Genomic DNA, 26,500 nt, shown 5'->3' on the forward strand with positions numbered 1-26,500 from the left:
AGGAGTGTCCCCAAAAGATACTGGTAAAGGAAATCTCCCCAGGGAGCATCTGATTGTCCACTCTGCATGGACAAAGAGATAGAAGAAATAGACAACAGGCAGAAATTTTACCTTGATCCGTGGACAATGGCTAACAAGTTGGCCAAACAATCAAGGATTTAGGAAGAACTGGATAGAAGGACTGGTGGCCATGTGAGGAAGAGGTATGTGCAGAAAAGGCAGGGGAATATACCTCTTGGAGTGGCCACAGCGTATAAAGTCTTAGTGCTCAAGTGAATATTTAATAAAGGGTACCCACTACAGAGGAGTCTTTCAGAAATCAGGTGGACAAGATGACCTGTTCTGTGGCTGTCAGCCAGCCTCTTCCCTGGCTACCATGAAGCCTGCCATCTACTCTGGCACCTAGAAGCAGCTCACCTGATAAAATGGTAGAATAACCAATGGAATACTCCGATATGACCCCATTTGAGAGATGATACCCCGAGAAATAGGGGTGCTATATGCTTGTAACCACAGACCAATATATAATGCTATTTTTTCCATAGTTACAATATTTAATTTTAGAAATCAAGGATTGGGGCAGCCCGGTGGCGCAGCGGTTTAGCGCCCACGGCAGCCCGGAGTTTGATCCTGGGGACCTAGATCGAGTCCCACATCGGGCTCTCTGCATGGAGCCTGCTTCTCCCTCTGCCTGTGCCTCTGCCCACCCCCCCCCCCTTGAATAAATAAATAAAATCTTTCAAAAAAATAGAAATCAAGGATTGGAAGTGTTTTCACTTTGGCCTCTAATAACTCACTTACAGAATTTTTACTTCTGGTACCTGACAAGGTCTTAGCTCCCAAGATAGGAATACTTCTCACAAAGAAACATCACATAATTCCACTTAAAAAGTCTTTTTAAGGGAGACAGGGGCAGAGGGAGAGAGAAACAGAATCTTAAGCAAGCTCCATGCCCAGTGTGGAGCCTGACTCAGGGCTCCATCTCACAACCCTGACATTATGACCCAAACAGAAATCAAGAGTTGGATGCTTAAGCAACTGAGCCACCTAGGTGTCCTGATTCCATTAATTTTTTTAAAAAGATTTTATTTATTTATTCATGAGAGACACAGAAAGAGAGGCAGAGACAGAAGTAGGCTCCCTGCAGGGAGCCTGATGTGGGACTCAATCTCAGGACTCCAGGATCACAACCTGAACTGAAGGCAGATGCTCAACCCCTGAGCCACCCAGGTGTCCCCCAATTCCATTAAATTTGATTATAACTGACCTAAAAGTGGAATTAACATCTCCCATTTTGGGAGAGGCTAAGGGTTTTTTTGGGGGAAGGGGGTACCAAGGATAGTTACATATTGTAAAGCAGATTCGTGAATTTGTTTAGAATTTTAAAAATGGTGGGGTGGTGCCTTGATGGTGCAGTGGGTTGTGGTCTCAGGGTTGTGAGATTGAGCCCCATGTCAGGCTCTGTGCTCAGCAAGGAATCTGCTTAACATGTTCTCTCTCTCACTCTCTGCCCCTCCCACTCATGTATGCACACACTCTCTCTCTAAAAATAAATAAGTAAATCTTATTAAAAAAAAGGAATTTTAAATATGGGAAGAGTGATGTATATAGCTGCCCAGAGGGTAGACTATGCTGGATATTTACATGTCTCTCCGCTCAATGCCTGCCATGCTCTACTCTCTACTGATGGAATTGGAATTCTGCAAATGACATTTCCCAGGCTTCCTTCCTTGCAGCTGGGTTCCTGTTTGATCCTATCAATAGGAAGCACTGATAGGAAATCAGTAGAAGGAAAAGAAGTTTCCTGTTTTGGGCGGTGGAAATTCAGCAATTGTCAGTGGCTGCTGGCTGTTGGATATAGTGGCATAGGGGTGGGTGGTTCTGGACTCCATAGCCTTTCTATCATTTGGACTTTCCATCTCTGATAAAAGTGGCACCTCTTTGGCAGACCCAGAACTGACCACAACAGCAGCTCAACTGCCCAGCAGCCAGCACAGACTTGTGGGCTCCAGGTGAGGGGCACAGCAGCTTCTGAGGTATAATTAAAATCCTTCTTGCTTTCTCTGGGCCTTCTTTTCCATTTTGCTGTTCTAGCTTTTCTTAGACTTTTGGAACTGACTTCATATACTAAATTCCCTCTCTTCGAAATATCCAGAATGGTTTCTGTTTTCCTGACTAAACCCTGACTGATAACATTTCTAGGACCAAAAATAGATAAATCAGCTGTCTAAGAAAAGGATCTATCCTGAAACTTCCCCTTCTGGACAAATGACATATTATCATTCCTCTCAGAGTCTCTCTTACCTTTAATTTCTTAGAAACAATCCTAGTTGATTAGAAACGGTGTTTATTTTTGCCCTTAACTTCTTTAGGCAAAATTTTAAACACTTACCAAAGCAGGGTAGGTAATATTAGGAATGCTTGCGTACTTAATAACTGGCTTTCACACTTAAAATTTTGCTAATTTTCTGTCTTCTCTCTGCTTCGATTTTTTCCCCCCAGAATATGTAAAAATCAGATCACAGGCATGAAGTCATGTTACCTATAACCTTTCAGGTATACTTCTACATGATCCTCCTTCCATTTCTGTTATTATACTTAGACCTCTATTGTTTTTGTGTGCACAGCACCCCCTTTCTCTTCCTCAGCACAGGATTCCTTCCACAACTTGGTGGTGCTGCTCATTCCTTGGCCTTGCTGACTCCATGGACACATGACCAGACTGGTCAGTCTGAGTCTTCCTTTAGGGTGTATCATGGAAGCTAGAGAATGAAGCTCTTACTGTAGGAGGGCATGGGCCTTAACAATCATAAAAGCCTAGGACTACAAAAAATTACCTTCCACAAGTGAGAAACCCACCTAAGAGTGATGTTAATACAGAGGAAAGCCAGACAAAACTGTTCTAGAGTCCTGATGACATTATCCTAATTCCTGGCCCCAGCAATGTCTAAAGCCGATGTTCCTTCTAGGTTTATAGTTACAAGAGCCAGTACATTTCCTTTTCTGTTGAAATTTGAGTTTCTATAATGTGTGAACACGAATTATTTATTCCTAATTTGTGACACCATCCACGGCTGCAACTGTAGCCCATTTAAGAATACTCTATTTAGGGATCCCTGCGTGGCGCAGCGGTTTGGCGCCTGCCTTTGGCCCAGGGCGGATCCTGGAGACCCGGGATCGAGTCCCACGTCGGGCTCCCGGTGCATGGAGCCTGCTTCTCCCTCTGCCTGTGTCTCTGCCTCTCTCTCTCTCTCTGTGACTATCATAAATAAATAAACATTTAAAAAAAAAAAAAAGAATACTCTATTTAGCAGAGAGAACACAATTCTATCAATGGAAACATTAATCTAATGTACTCAGAGCAATGCAGATTAAGATATCACTAAAGCATAGTCTCTGGTACGGCTATGTTGCAGTTGCTTTTTCCTTTGTATCCCCCAAAGTCCTAGCATACCTGTGGGCAAAGTTTCCTTTAGCTTCATTCATTTACATAGTTGTGAATCATTTCTCTGCAGGCTACAATAACTTTATGGTACTTTCCATGATGTCAGAAGTCTTCCACCAGTCTCTAATTAACAGTTGACAAGTTTTTTGAAGGTGTTTCCCTGGCTCAAGCCACTGTAAAATACCCATTTTAAAATCTAAGGTACTATCTATGTGTAACACTCTTATAGTAACTTTGGCCTTAACACTTGCATACCTGGGATAAGTCATTATGGGTTAAAATCATTCAGCAAACAGGTAATAATGACAGAAGGGGAGACCATGGCCTAGGAACACAAACAGATTAGAGCGCCCTCTCAAACTCAGGAACATACAATCTGCTAAATCAGCTCTCATTAGTGCTAACTATATTGAACTGCCTGGGCAGTTATTTTAAAAATGCATTAACTACAATTCAGTACTGTATCAAATTTATAAATATAAACATATTTAGAAGTGAAGAGCACTCTAGTAAATTAATGCTCAAGAAGCTATGTCTATAATGAAGTTTCGTCCATGTTTAATGTAATCCAGATTCTAGTTAATAGTAGGCTTCAAAATCCCATTTCAAAATCCAGAAATTATTATATAAAAAAGATTGAATCACATGGTTAGAGATTGAGGCCTTTGCATTCTTATTGTATGGACTCAGCTTTTTCTGAGTTCGTGTATGTCTCCAGAGCACAGAGAAACAAGAATACTATGCTAACAGAAAACATACTCAGGGCTGTGTCATATACTTGCCAAAACAAGACACCCGGGAATATTGCTAGAGAAGCATCAGATCAATACCCAATTTTTTACTATCATGTCCTGTCAGTTAAAATCTAATAATTCCTCTATTCTCATTTGAAACATGGTCATGGGTCATGACTTTACAACTTTTTGCTATTATAAATGATGCTGCAATGAATACCTTTGCACACAGATCTTTGAGCACTTGTGAAATAACCTGATTCCTAGAAATGGAGTTGCTGAGTGAGTACAATTTACCTTCCCAAAATATTATATCAATTTATATCTTCACCAATACTGAAGAGTATCTTTTTTTTCCTCCAACACTTTCATTAACTCCAGGTGTTCTCTCTTTATTTATTACTATTTTTTAAGACCTTATTTATTTATTCATGAGAGACACACAGAGAGAGGCAGAGACATAGACAGAGGGAGAAGCAGACTCCTCACAGGTAGCCCAATGTGGGACTCGATCCTTAGACCCTAGGAACAGGCCCTGAGCTGAAGGCAGACACTCAATGTCTGAGCCACCCAGGTGTCGAGAGATGTTATCTCTTTAAAGTGCTTTAGCAGGGGATCCCTGGGTGGCTCAGCAGTTTAGCGCCTGCCTGCCTTTGATCCAAGGCGTGATCCTGGGATCAAGTCCCACATCAGGCTCCCTGCATGGAGCCTGCTTCTCCCTCTGCCTGTGTCTCTACCTCTCTCAATCTCTGTGTCTCTCATGAATAAATAAATAAAATCTTTATTTAAAAAAAGTGCTTTCCATCTACCCTTAGGGAAAAATACCAGAAAAATATCCATACTATTATTTAACATTGTCCTGGAAGCACTAGCCAATGACTTAGGCAAGATAATTTAATATAAAGTATGAATGTTGGAAATTGGAAAGGATGAAAGTTATTGTTATCACAGGTGATAGGTATCTTTAAAATGCAAAAGTTAAGGGATGCCTGGGTGGCTTAGCGGTTAAGCGTCTGCCTTCTGGCTCAGGGCATGATCGTGGAGTCCCAGGATCAAGTCCCACATCGGGCTCCCTGCATGGAGCCTGCTTCTCCCTCTGCCTATGTCTCTGCCTTTCTCTCTCTCTGTCTCTCATAATAAATAAAATATTTTTTAAAATGCAAAAGTAGGGGCACCTGGGTAGCTCAGTCAGATGTCCGACTCTTGGTCTCAGCTGAGGTCTTGATCTCGGTCATGAGTTCAAGCCCCATACTGGGCTCCATGCTGGGCATGAAGACTACTTAAAAAAATGCAAAAGTTAGAAAACTATTTCCTAAAGTAAAATTCTTAGGTTTTTGTCATGTTGGAGTAACTGGTACTAGACTTGGCATACTGCTATAAATAATTAGAAAACTGTATAAAATATGTGAAAATAATGTTCTTGACAATAAAAAAAAAAAAAACAGGAAAAGTGGGACTATGATCTCTGAGGATCAAATGAAGTAAGCCAACCACTTTAGTCTTCTGGATTATGATACTGGATGTGGAAATCAAAAGGGGACTAAACAGGGGCACCTGATTGGCTGGCTCAGTCCAAGGAGAATGTGACTCTTGATCTCTGGGTTGGGAGTTCAAGCCCCACCATGTTGGGTGTGGAGCCTATATAAAGAGCAGAAGGGAGCGGGAGCTAAGTTCACAAGGGCTGAGGTACCTGGAAGTTGTAGGTTAATATGTACCAGAGGGAAAAAAAAGAAAAGAAAAAGAAAAAAATTTAAAAATTAAAAAAAAATATATACCAGAGGAGACAACTACACAGGCAAGAGGGTCAATAAATCTGTTTAGGAGTATCCTAAATCTGAAAAAAAAAAAAAAAAAAAAAAAAAAAAAGGAGTATCCTAAATCTGTGCTAAACACTAATCTCCACGTGTGGTGTGACACTTCGAGTCTGAGTAAAGAGACTAAGCAGAAAAATTCTCAGAGCTCACAGAGAATTAAGAGGAAAGTTTTGACCAGCCACAGTAAGAACTCTTCACTGAACACTCAGGGCATTAAATAGAGACCCCAGAATAGTAATACCTTAGTAGGACTAACCTAACAGTAAAGATCATTCTAGAACTGTCCCCCAAACTAAAAAACAAGCCTTAAATCATCAACTAACTTTTTTTTTTTTAAAGATTTTATTTATTTATTCATGAGAGACACGGAGACAGAGGCTGAGACACAGGCAGAGGGAGAAGCAGGCTCCATGTAGGGAGTTCGGTGCAGGACTCAATCCCAGGAATCCAGGATCACACCATGGGCCGAAGGCAGGCACTAAACCACTGAGTCACCCAGGAATCCCCAAATCATCAACTAACTTAGCAACTTAACTAACAAACCAAAAATTCAAGTCTTTTTTTTTTTTTTTTTAAAGATTTTTATTTATTTATTCATGATAGTCACAGAGAGAGAGAGAGAGGCAGAGACACAGGCAGAGGGAGAAGCAGGCTCCATGCACCGGGGGCCCGATGTGGGATTCGATCCCGGGTCTCCAGGATCGCGCCCTGGGCCAAAGGCAGGCGCCAAACCGCTGCGCCACCCAGGGATCCCCAAAAATTCAAGTCTTAAAGACATGAAATTCAGACACTCAAAAACACATTTACTTTGTCCATCATTCAATCAAAAATTACTTAGACATGTGTAAAAAGTCCTGTTTAGGATCAGAAGAAAAATTAATCAATAGACCCAGAAATGAATGCTAGACTTAGCAAAGATGTAAAAACAATTATACATACATTCAAAATTTAAAGAAAAATATGAATAATATAGAGAAATAGAAGATATAAAAAATAATAAAGTAAAATTCCTAGAAACAAAAAATACAATATCTGAAATAAAAAATTCATTAGATGGGCTTAAGAATAGCAGGTTACGAAATATAGAAGAATAATCCATGAATGTGAAGACATAAAAATGGATTATTTGGTATAAAAAAAGGTCTGATAAAAAATGAGAAGAGCCTTAGTGACATGTGGAACAATATCAAATGATTTAATATGTTTGTAGTTGAGGTTCTGGAAAAGATGGAAGCAGAAAAATATTTGAAGAAAAGATGAGAAACAGAAATATACTATACATCAGAGGAGAAACAGAAATACACTATACATCAGAGGTTTGCAAACTTGCTGTAAAAGGCAAGATGGTAAATATATTAGGTTTTACAAGCTAACAGTCTCTTGCACTCAACTCTGCCACTGTAGCACAAAATATACCATAAACAACATGTAAATGAATGGCTGTGGTTTTATTTATAAAAGCAGGTAGGGAACCAGACTTGACCTGAAGACTGCAGTTTGCCAGACTCTGTTATATAAGAAATGGTGTGATGTGATGAGTTATAAGTAAAAGGCATACTGTGATGAGGGAAATGTATATTGTAACCCCTAGAATAACCATCAAATGTAAAAGAGATTAAAGTAATAAGCCCAACAGTGGAGATAAAATGGACATAAAGTGGAGAATACAAAAATTACTCAACATTCTTTACTGAGGCAGAATAAGGAAATGCAGGAAAAGAGGAACAAAAACAGATGACATAAATAAAAAACAAACAGGAAGATGTTACATTTAAATCCAATTATACTGATAATTATATTAAATGCAAATATTCAGAACTCCACTTAAAAGGATTATCAGACTGGATGAAAAATGATCAAATATATGCCCATCTATAAGAAATTCACCTTAACTATAAAGATATAGATGTTAAGAGTAAATAAATGTAAAAAGGACACCATGAAAACACTAATTGTAAGAGAGATAGTTATATTAATACTTGACAAAGTAGACAGTTAAAAAGATTTTATAATTATAAAAATATTAATTCACTGAAAAAATATAACCAACAATATCTATGTACCAAATAACAGAGGTTCAAAATACAGAAAGCAAAATCTGGCAGAAGTGAAGAGAAATACTAAAATTCATATTTATTATTGTATATTTCAACAGTCCTCTCTTAGGAAACAGATAGAAGGAACAGATGGAAAAATCTATAAGTATATAAAACACTCAACCAACACTATCAACCATGTGTCCAAATTGACATTTACAGAACACTCTATACATAACAGCAGCAAAATACACATTCTTTTAAAGTACATTTCAAACATTTACCAAGACAGACCACAGACTTGGCCATAAAACAACTTTTAATATAGCTAAAGAATTGCAATCATATAAAGTATATTCTCTGATCGTATGGAATCACATTAGACATCAATAGCAAATGAAGATACCCCCAAATTTGGAAATTGAAGACTAAACTTCTAAATAACCTACATGTAAAGGAAATCACAAGCAATATTAGAAAATATTTTGAAGTGCATGAAAAGACAATATATCAAAACTTGTTTGCAGTTAAAGCAGTGTTTAGAGGGAAAGTATAGCTTCAAATGCTTATATTAAAAAAGAAAAAAGTTCTAAAACTCAGTGAAGTTTCTACATAAGAAGCTAGAAAAAGGAGATCAAATTAAACCCAACATAAGGAGAAGGAAAAAAATTAAATAAAGACAAGATTAGAAATAAATGAAATAGAAACTGAGCAAATGAGGGACGCCTGGGTGGCTTAGCAGTAGAGCGCCTGCCTTTGGCGGGGGAGTGACCCTAGAGTCCCAGGATCAAGTCCCACATCGTTGGGGTCCCTGCATGGGGCCTGCTCCTCCCTCTGCCTGCCTCTGCCTCTCTCTCTCTCTCTCTCTCATAAATAAATAAAATCTTAAAAAAAAAAAAAAGAAACTGAGCAAATGAGAGAAGAAAATCAATGAAACCAAAAGCTAGTTCTCTATACCAATATCAATAAATTGATCAACAGCAATAAAACATATCAATATCAATGAAATTTATCAACATCTAACATGACCAATTAATAAAAAAAGAAAAAATTCAAAATTACCAATATCAGGAATAAAAGAGGGAATACATTATTATAGATCCTACAGATATTTAAAAAAACAAAAAATAGGGACGCCTGGGTGGCTGAGCAGTTGAGCATCTGCCTTTGGCTCAGGGAGTGATCCTGGAATCCCGGATCAAGTTCTGCATCTGGCTTCCTGCTGGGAGCCTGCTTCTCCCTCTGCCTGTGTCTCTGCCTCTCTCTCTCTGTGTCTCTCATGAACAAATAAATAAATCTTAATAAAAAAATTTATGAATGACTCTTTGCCAATAAATTCAGCAATTTAGATAAAATGAATACTTTTTAAATTAAATTAAAAACAATTTTTAGAGAGGGAGGGGAGGACAGAGGAAGAGGGAGAGAGAGAGAATCTTAAGCACGTTCCATGCCCAGCACAGAGCCCAATGTAGGGCTCAATCTCACCACCCTGAGATCATGACCTAAGCCGAAATCAAGAGTCAGATACTTAACCAACTGAGTCACCCAGGGAGTCCGATGAACTCATTTCTTAAGAGATATAAATGGTCAAAACTGATAAAAGAGAAAATAAAAAGTCTGACTAGCCATATGTCAATTAAAGAAACATAATACTAAAGAAATCGAAAATGTAATTTAAAATCTGCCCACAGCCCGGGGTGTGATCCTGGAGACCCTGGATCGGGTCCCGCGTCGGGCTCTCTGTGTGATGCCTGCTTCTCCCTCTGCCTGTGTCTCTGCCTCTCTCTCTCTGTCTCTATGAATAAATAAATAAAATCTTAAAAATAAATAAATAAATAAATAAATAAATAAATAAATAAATAAATAAATAAATAAATAAATAAATAAAATCTGTCCACAGGGGATCCCTGGGTGGCTCAGCGGTTTGGCGCCTGCCTTTGGCCCAGGGCGCGATCCTGGAGTCTCGGGATCGAGTCCCGCAGTCGGGCTCCCTGCATGGAGCCTGCTTCTCCCTCCTCCTGTGTCTCTGCCTCTCTGTCTCTTTCTCTCTCTATCATAAACGAATAAATAAATCTTAAAAATAAAATAAAATAAAATAAAATAAAATAAAATAAAATAAAATAAAATAAAATAAAATAAAATAAAAATAAATAAATAAAATCTGCCCACAAAAAGACTCCAATCCCAAATGGCTTCAATATTAAATTCTATTAGACATTTAAGACATAATACATATCCCATACAAACACCGGGAAACAGGAAAGGAGGAAAATTTCCCAACTCTTTCTACGGGACCAGTATTACTATCTAAACCAAAGACACTCTAAGAAAAGAAAACTACATAATTATATCCTTTGTAAACACAGACACAAAAAATGTGTAACTTTATATTAGCAAATCAAAATTTTACTCCAAGAATGCAAGATAGTTTAACAGTTTAAAATCAATCAGCACAATTCACCATGTTAACAGAATAAATAAGAAAAAAATGATTATCAATAGATGCAGAAGAAGCATTTGAAAAGTTAAACACACATTCATAAAAAAAATAAATAAACACATATTCATGATAAAAACTCTAGGAGTAGAAGGGAACTTCCTCAGCCTGATAAAGAGCATCTACAAAAAGCAAAAGATTGCTTTCCCCTCTAAGTAGGGAACAGGGCAAAGATTTGAGTTCTCAACACTTCTATTCAACATTGACCTGGAGGTTTTGGTTAATGTAATAAGAAATGAAAACGAAATAAAAGAAAGTGAAAAGGAAGGGAAAAAGTCTGTCATTGTTTACTCACTGTACAAATAAATAAATCCCAGGAGAAATCACGTACATAGAAAATCCCCAGATATCTACAAAGACTCTTCTAGAACTAGTAACTGAATTTAACACGGTCACAGGATATAAACATAAAAACATATAAAAATTATTTCTAGGGCAGCCCCGGTGGCTCAGCAGTTTAGCGCCGCCTTCAGCCCAGGGCATGATCCTGGAGACCCAGGATCGAGTCCCACGTCAGGCTCCCAGCATGGAGCCTGCTTCTCCCTCTCCCTCTGCCTGTGTCGCCGCCTCTCTTTCTCTCTGTGTCTCTCATGAATAATAAAATCTTAAAAAAAAAGATTTATTTATTTATTCATGAGAGAGAGAGAGAGAGAGAGGCAGAGACATAGGCAGAGGGAGAAGCAGGCTCCATGCAGTGAGCCCGACATGGGATTTGATCCTGGGTCTCCAGGATCATGCCCTGGGCTGAAGGCAGGCACTTAACCGCTGAGCCACCCAGGAATCTCTAAATAAATAAGTATTTTAAAAAATTATTTCTACTTATATAAGTTAGTAATGAACAATTAGAAAATGAAATTAAAAATGCATTCATAAGAACATTAAGAAACATGAAACCCAGGGATCAATTTAATAAAATATATGAAAACTCTGCATACTGAAAACTACAAAATGGCTGAGAGAAATGTCAAAGATCTAAATAAATGGAGAGAGGCCATATACATGAATTAGAAGACCAAAATAGTAAATATGTCAGTTCTATTCAAATTATCCTATGGAATCCATTTAATCTCAATCAAAATCCAAAAAGCTTCTTTTTGTAGAAATTACCAAGCTGATTCTAAAATTTGTAGGATATGTAATGGACCTAGAATAGCCAAAACAATGTTGAAAAGAATAAAAGGGACTTGCCTTACCAGGTTTTAAGATTTAATATAACTACAGTTACCAAAACAAAACAAAAACCTACAGTGACCAAGACAGTGTAGTATTTTTTTTAAAGATTTTTTTATTTATTAATTTTAGAGATGGATGGCAGGGAGAAATGGAGGGAGAGGGACAAGCAGACTCTGTGCTGAGTGCAAAGCACACCTGGGGGCTCGATCCTACAACCCTGAGATCATGGCCTAAACCAAGAGTCGGGACACTCAACTGACTGAGCCACCCAGGCACCTTGACAATGTAGTATTAACATTAGGAAAGACACATAGATCAATGGAATAGAAGAGAGTCCAGAAATATACAAATATATTATCAATTTTATCAAATTTCTTAAAAGGTGCCACAATAACTGAATTTTCAGACAAATGGTGCCAGAACAGCTGGGTAACCATTATAGGGAAAAAATGAACCTTGACCCTTATTTCACACCACGGACAAATTTTAACTCAAAATGGATCACAAGACTAAGTGTAAAAGTTAAATTTCTAGAAGAAAACAGGCGAAAATCTACAGGACTTTGGGGTAAGCAGACTTTCTTTCTTTCTTTCTTTCTTTCTTTCTTTCTTTCTTTCTTTCTTTCTTTCTTTCTTTCTTTCTTTCTTTCTTTCCTTCCTTCCTTCCTTCCTTCCTTCCTTCCTTCTTTCCTTCTTTCAAGAGAATGCATGAGCAGGGGGAGGGACAGCAGGAGAGGGAGAGAGAATCTCAAGCAGGTTCAGTGCAGAGCCTAACACAGGGCTCAATCTCACGACCCTGAGATCATTAAGTGAGCTGAAATCAAGAGTTGGTCCTTAACTGACTAAACCACCCAAAAACCCTTTTCTGTTTTTTGTTTTTTAAGATTTATGTATTTATTTGAGAAAGTGGGGGAGGGGGCAGGGGTAGAAGGAGACGGAGAGACAATCCCAAGGAAATTCCACACTCAGCACAGAGCCTGAGGCAGGACTCAGTCTCACAACCTTGAGATCATGTCCTGAGTAGAATCAAGAGTATGAAACTTAACAGACTGTGCCACACAGGCACCCTTCTTCTTTTTTATTTTTTTTAAAGTGTATTTACTTTAGCAATCTTTACACCCAACGTGGGGCTCAAATCCATGACTCCAAGACCAAGAATGACACACTCTTCCAACCAAGCCAGCCAGGTGCCCCTAGACAAAGACTTATTGCACACAAAAATCTTGGGCATAAAGAAAAATCTGACAAATTCTGCACTTTGAACCATACTGTTAAGGAAATGAGAAGCCAAGCCATGAATTAGAATAAGTATTTGCAACACATATACCTGACAAAAGACTTGTATCCAGAATATATAAAGACATCAAACAACTAAATAATAGGACAAACTATATGACATTGGTAAATGAACAATTAGAAAATGATTGAAATGATTTGAACATTTCCCAAAAGAAGATATACAAATTAGCACATTAAAAGATGTTTAACATAATTCTTTTCTTTTTTTTATTTTTATTTTTATTTTTTTTAAAGATTTTTTTATTTTATTTATTCATAGAGACAGAGAGAGAGGCAGAGACACAGGCAGAGGGAGAAGCAGGCACCACACAGAGAGCCTGACGTGGGACTCGATCCCGGGTCTCCAGGATCACGCCCCAAGCTGCAGGCGGCGCTAAACCGCTGCACCACCAGGGTTGCCCTCTTTTCTTTTTTTTAAAGAGAGAGAGAAAAAAAAAAAAAAGAGAGAGAGAGAGAGAGAGAGCTTGTGTGGGCACAAGTTCATGCACAAACATGGGGAGGAAAGGCAGGCAGAGAGAAAATCTTAAGCAGGCTTCATGCCCAGTCCAGAGCCTGACCAGGGGCTCCATCACATGACCCTAAGATCATGACCTGAACGCAAATCAAGAGTCCCATGCTTAACCAACTGAGCCACCCAGGTATCTCTAACATTCTTCATATAGCAAATGCAAATTAAAACCACAATTAGGGATCCCTGGGTGGCTCAGCAGTTTAGCGCCTGGCTTTGGCCCAGGGCCTGATCCTGGAGTCCCAGGATCGAGTCCCGTGTCAGGTTCCCTGCATGGAGCCTGCTTCTCCCTTTGCCTGTGTCTCTGCCTCTTTGTCTCTCTCTCTGTCTCTCATGAATAAATAAATAAAATCTTAAAAAAAAAAAACAATTAAATTTCATTGTCACAGGGGCACCCGGGTGGCTCAGTTGGTTAAGCTTCCAACTCTGGTCATGATCTCAGGGTCATAGGATCAAGCCCCACCTCAGGCTCTGTGCCCAGCATGGAGTCTGCTTGTCTCTCTCTCCCCTCCCCAAATAAATAAATTAATTAAATCTTTAGAAAAAAAGTCATTAAATACATACTATTAGGGCTAAAACTAAAAAGATGGACAATATTAAGTATTGACAAGAATGTGGAGAAATTGGATCTCACTACTGGCAGGAATATGAAATGAAAAAAAAGGAATATGAAATGAGACAGTCACTCTGGAAAACTGCTTAGCAGTTCTAATAAAGTTATATCTACTTTTGAGCCAACAATTTCATTCCTAAGTTTTTACCCAAGAGAAATGAAAACATATGTCCACATTGAGACCTGCACGAGAATTTTCATAGCAGCTTCATTCATACTGGCCCCAAACTGGAAAGAAAACATTCATAAATTGGTGAATAGCTACACTGTGGTACATCTGTACCATGGAATAGTACTGAGCAATAGCAGGGAACAAACCTCTAATATACACCAGGATCTGAATGAATCTCAAAAGCATTAGCCTCAACAAAAGAAGCCAGACACAAAAGAGTACATACTGGGTGATTCTCATTACAAGAAATTCTAGAACAGGCGAAACTAATCCAGAGTGACAGAATTAGGAGATTAATAGCTGCCTGGGGCTGTGAGTGAGACAGGAGGATTTAACTACAAAAAGGCATAAGGGGATAAAAGGACAGGAGGGAAATTTTAGGTGATGGAAATGTCCTGTATCTTACTTATGGTGACTGTTACACATGAATATATGTCAAAACTCACTGAATTGTACACTTCAAATGGGTGCACTTTATTTTACGTAAATTATACCTTAATAAAGTCAATTAAATAAAAACTTCTAGAAACAAAAGAATCTGGTAAGACAGCCACTTACAAAATTAATACACAAAAACAAATAGGTAATTAGCAGATATAGTGGAAGATTCCTTTCACAAAAATAGTTGAAACTAAATATTTTAATAAGAAGCATGCAGGAAGTTTATGACAAAAATGGCAAAACCCTCCTAAGGATCATAAAAGAATATCTGATTAGGAAGACTACTGTATTAGCTTCCTGGCTGGTCTCTGCTTTTTCCAGAGGGATCTACTCAAACCTAAGTCAGAGCATAGCATTCCTCTACTCAGAACCACCACTTAGAAAGAAATCCAAGATCTTTACCCTTGTCTAAAAGGGTTGCAAGATCTCCTTTCCTCCCACCCTCTGCCCACCCCCAGTGCTAACCTCATTGGTCTTGATGTTCCCCAAAGGGCCAGTTCACTCCCCATGGCCCTTGTTTCAGGAACACTCCTCACTCACATCTTCACACAACCTGTTCCCCAACATTATACAAGTCTTTGCTTTGGTGCCACATCATCAGAGGTTATCTGGACAAGCCCATCTGCAGGGTGGGGAGGAGTGTCATTGTATCACTACAGTTAACTATAGCTCACTGGCTAGTGTCAGAGAAACTGTCACAGGAGACATGGTTTAGAAACTAGCAGAAAGGATTCAAAGGAGACATGAGAGTTATCTTCTAATACTGAAGGGCAGTTATGTAGAAGAAACAGAATTCTTTCAAGTCATTCCAATAGACAAGTCCTCTAGACTGATGGCTAGCACGTAAGCCCCCAAAGGGCAAGGACTCTGTTTTGTTCACCTCAGTGTCCCTAGCACAGAGTATATGGTGCTAAATGGCATATGGCTCAATCAGTATTTATTGAATGAATATTCAGAGTGGCTCTGAAAAGCAAAGCAGACCAATAGATGAGACTTTAGGAAGCCAGATTTTAGCTCAATATAAAAAACAGTTTTTTAGGGGTGCCTAGGTGGCTCAGTCAGTTAAGCATATGACTTCAGCTAAGGTCATGATCTCAGAATCCTGGGATTGAGCCCCAGGTCAGGCTCCCTGCTCAGTGGGGAGTCTGCTTCTCCCTCTCCCTCTGCCTGCTACTCTGCCTGCTTGTTTTTTGTTTTGTTTTTTAAAATTTTATTTATTTATTTGTTTGTTTGTTTGTTTGTTTATTTATTTATTCATTCATGAGAGACACAGAGAGAGAGAGAGGCAGAGACACAGGCAGAGGGAGAAGCAGGCTCCCTATAAGGAGCCTGACATGGGACTCGATTCCGGGTCTCCCGCGTCACATCCTGGGCTGAAGGCGGAGCTAAAGCGCTGAGCCACCCAGGCTGCCCTGCTCTGCCTGCTTGTGATCTCTCTCTTTCTGTTGAAAGAGGAAAGAAGAAAAGAAAAAAAGAAAAAGAAAAAGAAAAAGAGAGAGGAGAGGAGAGGAGAGGAGAGGAGAGGAGAGGAGAGGAGAGGAGAGGAGAGGAGAGAAGAGAAGAGAATAGAAGAGAAGAGAAGAGAAGAGAAGAGAAGAGAAGAGAAGAGAAGAGAAGAGAAGAGAAGAGAAGAGAAGAGAAGAGAGGGAAGGGAAGGGAAGGGAAGGGAAGGGAAGGGAAGGGAAGGGAAGGGAAGGGAAGGGAAGGGAAGGGAAAAAGAAAGGAAGGAAGAAAGAAAGGAAAGAAGAAAGAAAGAAAGAAAGAAAGAAAGAAAGAAAGAAAGAAAGAAAGAAAGAAAGAAAGAAAGAAAGAAAGAAAAAGAAGAAAGAAAGAAAGAAAACCAAGGATGTAAGAGAAGACTATGGAAAGGCAAGACTTTTGAATTGGAAGATTCAACATATTGGGTGTCAGTTCTTCCTAAGATATGTTATCATAACTTGACCATATAAAAACACCAGCAGGTTATTTTAAGATCAATACAAGTTGCTACCAAGGTTTTATGGAAAAATAAATAAACAAGAATAGCTAGTTGAATTATGAAAAAGAAGAACAAAGAGAAGGAATTAGCACCAACATCTATCTAATTATACTTCCACAGTACTTAAAACCGTGATGCTGGTGATAAAGAAAAAGACCAATGGAGTATATTGAAAATCCAGACATACACTCTAGTATTGGTGGGAATTTAATAGATGATGAACTTATGGTGAAAAAAATGAGCAGTTTAATAAGTGGCACTGGGGCAATTTTAGCTTTCAAAAAAAAAAAAAAAAGCTGGATTTGCACTTCCCATCTCAAACCAGAATAAATTCCATATGGATCAAAGATTTAAGTGTTACCACAAAGCCTTAGAAGTTCTTTTTTTTTTTTTTTTTTTTTTTTTTTTTTTTTTTTTTTTTTTTTTTTTTTTTACAAAGCCTTAGAAGTTCTAAGAGAAAATATGGGAGACTCTATAAACTCTGAGTGGGAAGGGTCTGTGACTCAATATGCAGAAGCCATTAAAAAACAAACAAACATTTGATTATATAAAAATTAAATAAAATCCTGCATGGCCAAAAAATAACCACGAGCAAAGGCAAAAGACATATGATGCAGCAAAAAAGTCTATCAGAGAAAAGGGTCATCTCTACTGAGCTTCTAAGAAATTGGCAAGTAAAAGAACAATAATCCTAAGACAAAATGAGACAAAGGACAGTTCCCAGGAAAAGAAACATAAACGTCCCTTATCATATGAAAGGTATGTTTAACCTTGGTCATAAAAATATAAACACACATTAAAGCCACACTGATGTATTGTTGAGCATCCAACTTGTACTTTCGGCTCAGGTTACGATCTCATGGGTTGTAAGATCAAGCCCCACATGGAACCTCTGCTTAAGCTTCTCTCTCTCCCTCTCCCTCTGCCCCTCCCCCATTCACATGCTCACTTTCTCTCTAATAAATATATAAAATCTTTTAAAAAAAAGAATGTGGGAAAACAGGTACCCTCAATCATTACTGGTAGGAATATAAATTAGTACGACTCCATGGAGGCCAAATCAGCAACTGTTCTCAAAATTACAAATACATATATTTTCTGACCAAGATATTTCACTTCTGGAAATTTATCCTACAGGTGTGCTGGTACATGATCAAAATGACACACATGGCCATCTGGGTGGCTCAGCGGTTGAGCATCTGTCTTTGGCTCAGGGAATGATCCCCGGTCTGGGGATTGAGTCCTGCATTGGGCTCCCTGTGAGGAGCCTGCTTCTCCCTCTGTCTCTGCCTCTCTCTGTGTGTCTCTCATGAATAAATAAATAAAATGTTTTTTTTTAAATGACACATGTACATGGTTATTCACTGAAGAACCCTCTGTGATAGTGAAGGATCAGAAAAATGTCATGAACAGGGGAGAGTTATCTGGAAAGATGGCTATGATGCACAGTTAAATTTTTTAAAAAGCAAGAAATAGAGCTTGCATGTGTGTGTGTGTGTGTGTGTGTATGCAAAGGAAAAATAAGCAGAAAGTCTGAGCCAGACTAACAAGAAACAGAACAGTGGTTTTGAGTTGTGAGATGGAATCTAGGGGACAGGAAACAAGAATGGGATAAAGGCTTTAGATGGTATACTTTCAAATATTTTGAGCTCTGAATAATAAAAATATATTCAAAAACAAAAATTTTTAAAGTTTGTCAAACAAGTGGGTAAATATTAACGAGTCTCACATTTAACCAAACCTGGGTTGTAATTCACGATTAAGGCATTTTGGAAGCTCTCGGAGTAATGATATTCTGCTTCTTTCCTTAAATCAAGATTCATGTGCTAAGTGAACAAGGGACAAGTTGACATTCCATTATGAAAAGTCGAGAAGTGGTATTTCTTGGGGGAGAGAGAGAAAAGGAACCCAGCCACTTCCAGGTAAATGAACAGTTACTCTATTGCAAGCTCATCTGGTTAATGGCCTGAACACCATGATGATGGCAGGAAAGGGAAGGAAGGAAAAGATGCAAAATACATAAATGGGAAATAAATCCATGGGTCTTGATGGCCAGCTGAAAAATCCTGCCATGTATGTTCAGAAGGCCCCACTGCTGTCACTAAGTTTGGTAGTATCACTAACAGAAATTAGGAAGTCAGGAGGAAAGAACTGGTTTAGGGGAAAAAGAATGGCTTTGGTTTTAGCACATCATGTGAGAGTTGAGTGGAAAATTGGGAAGCAATGGCCATAGGGCCACTGGAAACACTGATCTGAAGTTCAAAGGGTAAGTCAGATCTGAAGACAGAGAAGTAGAAGATATCTTCAAAGACAGACGGAGGAACTCATAGGAAGCATGGCTGAGATGAGAACCTACAGGACCTGGACTCGACTGTGGAGCAAGATGGGGAAAAGAAGCCAGTGTTACAGAGACTTACAGGGAGAATCTGGAGAGAGTGTATGGTGACCGTTATCCACGGTGGGCAGTTTCAAGAAGCAGTGAGGTCAACCCAATGAGAAATAACAAGAGCCACTGAAAATAATAACAGTAGCAAAATATATTGTCTTCTTTAATCCTCACACAGGATAAACCTATCCAGTAGGTGGTATGGTTCTCCCCATTGGACAGAAAAGGGTATTAACCCAGACGTGTGATTCCAAAGCTTCAGGATGTAACTGCTGAGCTGTACCTCTGCACAACTGTCAGAAGAAGAGCTGGAACATCTGACACTAGCTCTACCACTCAATTAACTCTATGTCCACAGACTTTACCTTTCTAGGTTTCATTTCCTTCTCTGCCAATTGAGTGAACTGGTTTGGATCATCTGTAGCTCTTATGTTATAGGAATCTTTGAACGAGGTAGAATGGAAGAGATACATACACAAGACACGCAATGAGTTAAAAATTTAGCAAAAAGTGAACAGGGAGATCTGGCCAAGAAAATCAGAATGTTGAATGTTTTATACAATAACTTTTCAAGCAATAAATCCATATGCTAATATATAAAAATCTATCATTGCAAAACTTGACTTTCTACTATCTGTATATTTAAGTTAGGTATAATATCAAGAATTAAAATTGCTCATACCTGAAAATTTATGAACGCTGCTCTTGAAACCCTGCTATGTCAATTGAGTGGAGTAAAAAAGGGAAGATTCCAAGTCAAACACACTCTGTATGTGAAGGATGTCCTGCAGAGAGAGCAAATAGCTATTTATAATGTATTTTTGTAATAAGAGACAGCAGCATCTGCTAAGGTACTTACTAGATACTTACTTAAACTACATGGCAGCCTATATCAGGTACCACTTTTTAGCAGGTAAAAATAGATAATTGGCAGAGATGATGAATTAACAGAAATAAAAATAAATTTGCTTATTTTTTAGTGAAATCTTAATATTAAAGTCTGCGAGAAGTGATTTCTGATATTAAGATGGGGTATGGCAAATTGCAAGCAGACATACTTTTTAACTTTGACAATAAAATAAATTTCTTAAGATGTCAGATGTTCAAAGGCAGACCAGTAGATGAGGTACCACAACAGCAAGACATGTCATATTACCCTTTTCCTGCAAGTGGCATTAATACAATTTGCAAGAAAACCAAACAGAAGAGCTTTAAAGACTCAACTTGAAAAATTCGACATTTCTTAAAAACTGTATGGTTGCGGGAAGTGGGGAAAAAAAATCCTACCACATATGTTCAGAAAGCCCTACTGTAGTCATCCAGATCTTTTTTTTTTTTTATCCAGATCTTTTATAACTTATTCAGTTTGCCAGATTGTACCAGAATGTACCACAAATTGTGATATCAGCTGTAACAACTTGTTAAAAATTTTTCAGTTTTCCAACCGTTTTTAATTACCAAAAAAAAAAATCTGTTTGATATTTTCTTCATTGACCATGAAGTTCTGTTAATCAAAGACAGTGTTAGGCTTTATGCCCAGAGGCAGTGGAAAATGAATTTGATGCTTTTTAAACCAATCAGTTAAGCTCAGAATTCTCGCCAAAAATTTCTGGACTAAAGTAATGGAATCACTTTTTAAGGTAATGTGTATTTTTTTCTGATTATAAGAGTATTATATACTTACAGAAAATCTAGATAATACAGGCCAGTAGAAGGAAAAAACAAACTGACATAATTTTTAAATGAGTATCCTGAAAACAGCACCAAGGAGAGGAGAACTGTTCAAATATATTTAATCTAGTAAAACAGGGACGCCTGGGTGGCTTAGTGGTTAAGCATCTGCCTTTGACTCAGGGCCTGATCCCAGGGTTGGGGATCAAGTCAGGCTCCTGCAGAGAGCCTGCTTCTTCCTCTGCCTGTGTCTCTGCCTCTCTCTCCGTCTCTCATGAATAAATAAATAAAATCTTTTAAAAAATAAAAATAAAAAAAATAAACTAGTAAAACAATTGCATCAACTACCCACTCATGAGGAGGTCTGAATTCTGGCAACTTGAACCATTCAAAACATTGTTGCTAGAGGCATACAAAGATTTTTGAGCAGAAAACTGTAGTTGGGGGAATAAAATAAATAATTTTTGAGAACAGCTCCTTACTATACTAAAAGCTCATCCATTACCTAGCCCCACTGAGCTAGGAGGGCACTCAGCAAAGGGTACTTACTGTGATAGCTTTAGCTTCACTATTTCAACAATGGTACTTTAACAGCACACTAACTAGTACTGGGTCTGTACAGTGGCAAGCAAAAGTTAATTCTGTGGCTGTTTAAGAAAAGTGATTTCTGAACATAGTCTGTGCCGGAAGTAGTTTTTAGATACCGATGACATGTCATTTTTAGGGATAACCACCACGTTCTACCCTAGCAGATATTTTTTTTAAACAAAATTTTTAAAGTAGGTTCCACACTCAACATGGGACTTGAACTTGCCACCCTGAGATCAGGAGTCGCATGCTCTACTGACTGAGCCAGCCAGGCGCTCCTACCCTAGCAGATGCTAGTTTGTGTATTAACCTCCCTTTTGGAAAATTAAAGAATACATTTCCCAGACTCCTTTACGGTTAAGTTTCCCTATGTGAAATAGGGTCCATCCATCAAATGTTCTTCTGTGAGATTTGGAAGACCAAAATGAGGCAGAGACCATCGTTCTGCTGCTTAGGCATTAATGCCGGCAAGTACATTTATGGAAACAATGGATTTTCCTACAGCAGCCTTCCAGTGTCCAGAGCTTCATGGCTATTCAGAGACAAATTTGGTGGAGACAACCATCACCAGTTGGTGGGTGTTGAGGGGCAGTTTCAGGGTAGCAATTTCTTGACCTTTGAACTAGCCATGTCATGTGGAACGCAACAGTGCCAGTGGTAGCCTCCTGATTCCCTCCCTTGGGGGGCCTGTTTGGCAGTCTGGTTCTGGGAATGATTCTTCCTGGCCCTTCCAGTGATTCTGTAAGCACTCAATTCCCTTTAGTAAACGAATGAAAACACTAGAGTGGTGTCTTCTTCCGGCAACGAGGCCTGGATGACATATTAAACATCATTTGCCTCAAAATTTAAGCAGACGTGTGAGTAGTCTGTCTGTGAGCAGCAGAACTGGTCAGTGTGCGGGCATACAGGCTCTGGAATCAGACTATCCAGGTGCAAATTCTGGCTGTGCCACACACTAACTAGATAACATGGGAAATTAACCTTCTAGAGCCTCAGTTTCCCCATCTATAAAACGGAATAATAGAAATACCTCCTAGAGCTACAGGACAGAGTAAATGAGAAAATTGTCTAGGTAAAGTGCTGACAACAGTGCCTGACTTATAACAAGCCCCTTATTATGGTAATAATAATACTTATCATCACTATTATTAATTGCACAGACCACTTTAAAACACGTCTTTAGGTTCGCCGGGGAAGATGGTGGATGACAAGGATTCTCTGCCCAAGCTTAAGGACCTGTCATTCCTCAAGAACCAGCTGGAACACCTGCAGCAGTGTGTGGAAGAAGTCAGCAGCGGGATGTGCCAGGATGGCTCGCTCTTGTCCTCCCCATTCCTCAAGGGCTTCTTAGCCGGCTATGTGGTGGCCAAACTGAGGGCATCAGCAGTATTGGGCTTTGCTGTGGGTACCTGCACTGGCATCTATGCAGCCCAGGCATATGCCGTGCCCAATGTGAAGAAGACATTGAGGGACTATCTTCAGTCATTGCAAAAGGGGCTGACTAGCTCTGGATCCCATGGGGGAGAAAGGATGAGCACCGCTGGCCTGCAGGTAGAGGCCTTTCAACCACAGACACCATATTTGGCTTCCCGACCTATCACCCACCCTTTTGCTATCTCCAACTTGCCCACAGCCTTCATCCTTGCTTTCCTTCCTACAGAGAGTAAACGGCAGCTTATCAGCCAGCAGTTTGGATGCCCCTCCTTAACCCCATGGGACTGACCCCAAAACTGTGGCTTCTAGAGCCACCAGCCCCTTTCTTTTCCATCCCTGACTGGAGTTTGCTGCTGACTGTGATTCTCAGTATACTCTCTAGCAGTGTGCCACAGCTCCTCCCTCCGGGGAGCTGGCTCCATACGGATTTTCCCCAAACTTGATACAATTCCCACTGCCCCCTTGCTAGCTACACAGGCCACCCAGGGTCTGGTTTGGGCATGAGTGTAGAGGGCGGGGGTATGTCAGGGCTGGGCCATCCCAGGTAGGCCTGCTGGACCCTGATGCTACTCATATCCACTGCCTTGTATGGTACCCACACCCCATTGCTGGTACTGTGCCATGTGAACGGCAAAGTGCCCTTCCGGCCCTCCTTGGCTGTGCTGCTGACCGAGTTGACCAAACTACTGTTGTGCACCTTCTTCCTATTGGTGGGCTGGCAGGCACGGCCCCAGGGGGCCCCACCATGGCGCCAGGATGCCCCATTTGCACTATCAGCCCTACTCTACGGAGCTACAACAACCTAGGGATCTATCTTCAACGTTATATGGACCCCAGCACCTACCAGATGCTGAGCAATCTCAAGATTGGAAGCATGGCCCTGTTCTACTGCCTCTGTCTCCGGCACCGCCTCTCTGCACGTCAGGGCTTAGCACTGCTGCTGCTGATGGTGGCAGGGGCTTGTTATGCAACTGGTGGCCTCCGGGACCCTGGGAACACCCTTCCTGGATCCCCGTTAGCAGTTGCTGCTGGCCCCATGCCCCTGCATATCACTCCACTGGGACTGCTGCTTCTCATCCTGTACTGCCTCATCTCCGGCCTCTCGTCCGTGTACACAGAACTGCTCATGAAGCGACAGCCCCTAGCACTTCAGAACCTCTTCCTCTACACTTTTGGTGTGCTCCTAAATCTAGGTCTGCATGCAGGTGGCGGCCCTGGCCTGGGCCTCCTGGAGGGTTTCTCAGGATGGGCAGCGCTTGTGGTACTGAGCCAAGCAGTAAATGGACTGCTCATGTCAGCTGTCATGAAGCACAGCAGCAGCATCACACGCCTGTTTGTTGTGTCCTGCTCACTTGTGGTCAATGCCATGTTCTCAGCAGCCCTGCTGCGGCTGTAGCTCACAGCTGCCTTCTTCCTGGCCACACTGCTCATTGGTCTGGTTGTGCACCTGTATTATGGCAGCTGCTAGCCCCTGACCACCTCCACCTGGACTCCTGACCCTGAAGATTGGCCACCATCAGAGCCACCTCCCAGGCCTTCCAACCCTTCCTCAGCAGCCAGCCCTGTAACAAGTGCCTTGTGACAAAAGGTGGGGAAGTGAGAGCAGCCAGTTAGTCTCTGGAAGTAGGTAAATGAAGGGTTACCTCAGGAGACTGAGTTTAATTAAAGAAATTTAACTTCCAAATGTTCGTTCACACTAAGGAATTGGGGGAGCATCCATACCTCAGCCTAAAAATGACCCCATCCCCATTGGAGGAAACTCCCTGCCTCATCTTGCATCAATGCAGTTGTTTCAAGTGGGGTGTGGGCAACAGTTGGCTCCTTGCCTCCTGTGGTCACCCCAGCAGACCCACTGCCCCCAGGCCTGGTGACAGCTATTCCACCCCAGCTTTGGTACACCCCATTAGAGACATTCACCCCCGCACCATAATGCAAAAAAACCCTATTGCTACCCAGGCCTCTCTTCCAAGCTCCCTTGGCTCCAGCAGCACCTGGAGACAATGCCCCCTGCTCCCTCCACAGTGCTGTTCTCCATATCCACCCAGCTTTGTTCTGGAAACTCCAAAGAGGGCTGGAGCTTGACTCATCTCAGGGAATGCTGCCCCTGGGCCCTGACTTAAGGTTATACTCCTGGTCTCTCTGCTCACCCCAAGGGCCCTCTCAAAGCCCACTGCCCCCTCTACAACTCCTAGGAGGTACCATTCTTCTCACTCTGGGTCCTGCCCCTGCCAGCAGTGTCCTAGCTCTCAACAGCTTAGGGAAGCTCTACACAGAGTAACCTGGAACCAGGCACAGGGAAATTTGATATAATTCAATGAGTGTCTCTAACTATGTAAGCAATAAGTTCTTAACAAAGTATTCTGGGGTGCAGGTTGTTCCTGCAATTGAAAAAAAAAAGTCTTTGTGTAGAAAATGTAAACATTTTATAATTTTACTACCACACATTTTCTTGTAGCCAGTAAAATGCTAACTTATACAAAAGTGGATGCAGAAGAAAATCTGACTGGGCCCATCATATTTGTATGCTCAGAGAGAGTGATCTTTTCAAAACCACAGTATACATGAAGATAGCAAAGCTCCATTCCAGCTGGCCAACTAGTTAAGGTTACTCTAACTAGCTATTATAGACCTCACCCTAAGAAAGAGTTACCCTTTAGAAACAGATATTGCCATATTCCCATTTCAAATGCTACTCCGTTAATTATCCTCTAGGAACCAGGGTGTTTGCTATTCGGATTTTTTTTCAGCTTCATTAAGCTATAACTAACAAAACTGTAAGATACTTAAAGTGTACATCATGATGATCTGATACACGTATACACTGTGAAAGGGGTCCCTCCATCTAGTTAATTAACATATCCGTCACCTCACTCACATATTTATCGTTGGTTTGGGTTTTGGTGTGTTTTTTTTGTTGGTTGTTTTGTTTCTGTGAGAACATTTAAGTTCTACTCTCTTAGCAAATTTCAATTACACAGTACAGTGCTATCAACTATAGTTACCATGTTATACATTACATCTTCAGACCTTATTCACCTTACAGCTGAAAGTTAGTGCACTTTTACCAACCTCTATTTCCTCCACCCTCCAGCCCTTCACAACTTTTCTAGTCAGTTTCTATGAATTTCACTTTGTTTTTGAAATTCCACATATAAGTGATAACAGGTAGTATCTGTCTTTCTCTCACTGGCTTACTTTACTTAGCATAACGCCCTCAGGGTCTGTCCATGTTGTTGCAAATCAAAGGATTTCTTTCTTTCTCATGGCTGAATATTATTCCATTATATACATCTCTCTCATATCTTCTTTACCCATCCATCCCTTAACAGACACACAGGCTGTTTTTTGTTACTCAGATTTTTTTAGTGTTATCACTGAGACACCTGGGTGGATCAGTCGGTTAAGTGTCCAAACTCTTAGTTTCCACTCATGTCATGATCTCAGGATCCTGAGATAGAGCCCAATGTTGGGCTCTGCGTTCAGCAGAGAATCTGCTTGAGATTCTCTCTCTCTCTCTCTCTCTCTCTTTCTCCCTCTTCCTCTGCCCCTCCCACTTGTGCTTTCTCCCAAATAAAAAAATAAATCTCTTTATTACTAAATAAATAAATAAATAAATAAATAAATAAATAAATAAATATTTTTAAAAATGTTATCAAAGAGGACATTTTATGAGAATAAGATCTGTACTCTCCATAAAATTTGCAATCTGAAA

At 40.1% G+C, this 26,500-nt stretch overlaps 2 protein-coding genes and 1 pseudogene across 4 annotated transcripts in view; 2 read left to right on the plus strand and 1 right to left on the minus strand.

The window, feature by feature from the left end:
• Positions 1–26,500, minus strand: part of ZBTB8A (zinc finger and BTB domain containing 8A) — a 66,245-nt gene that overhangs the window by 32,391 nt on the left and 7,354 nt on the right. For 2 of the 3 annotated variants that reach the window (XM_038531221.1, XM_038531222.1), the window contains one exon: positions 19,778–19,880. The exons of the other annotated variant lie outside the window; for it this stretch is intronic. The gene's annotated coding sequence lies outside the window, so the exon portion shown is untranslated. The remainder of the gene's footprint in view (positions 1–19,777; positions 19,881–26,500) is intronic. 3 annotated transcript variants of the gene reach the window in all.
• LOC111094282 (SLC35A4 upstream open reading frame protein-like) lies at positions 22,542–23,242 on the plus strand. Its single transcript, XM_038531224.1, has one exon. It carries the CDS (start codon positions 22,552–22,554, stop codon positions 23,074–23,076), a length of 525 nt encoding a protein of 174 aa, XP_038387152.1. The 5' UTR covers positions 22,542–22,551; the 3' UTR covers positions 23,077–23,242.
• LOC102151842 lies at positions 23,289–26,012 on the plus strand (annotated as a pseudogene).

Source organism: Canis lupus, chromosome 2 (genome assembly GCF_011100685.1).
Source record: "Canis lupus familiaris isolate Mischka breed German Shepherd chromosome 2, alternate assembly UU_Cfam_GSD_1.0, whole genome shotgun sequence".
In the NCBI taxonomy this organism is placed as follows: domain Eukaryota; kingdom Metazoa; phylum Chordata; class Mammalia; order Carnivora; family Canidae; genus Canis; species Canis lupus.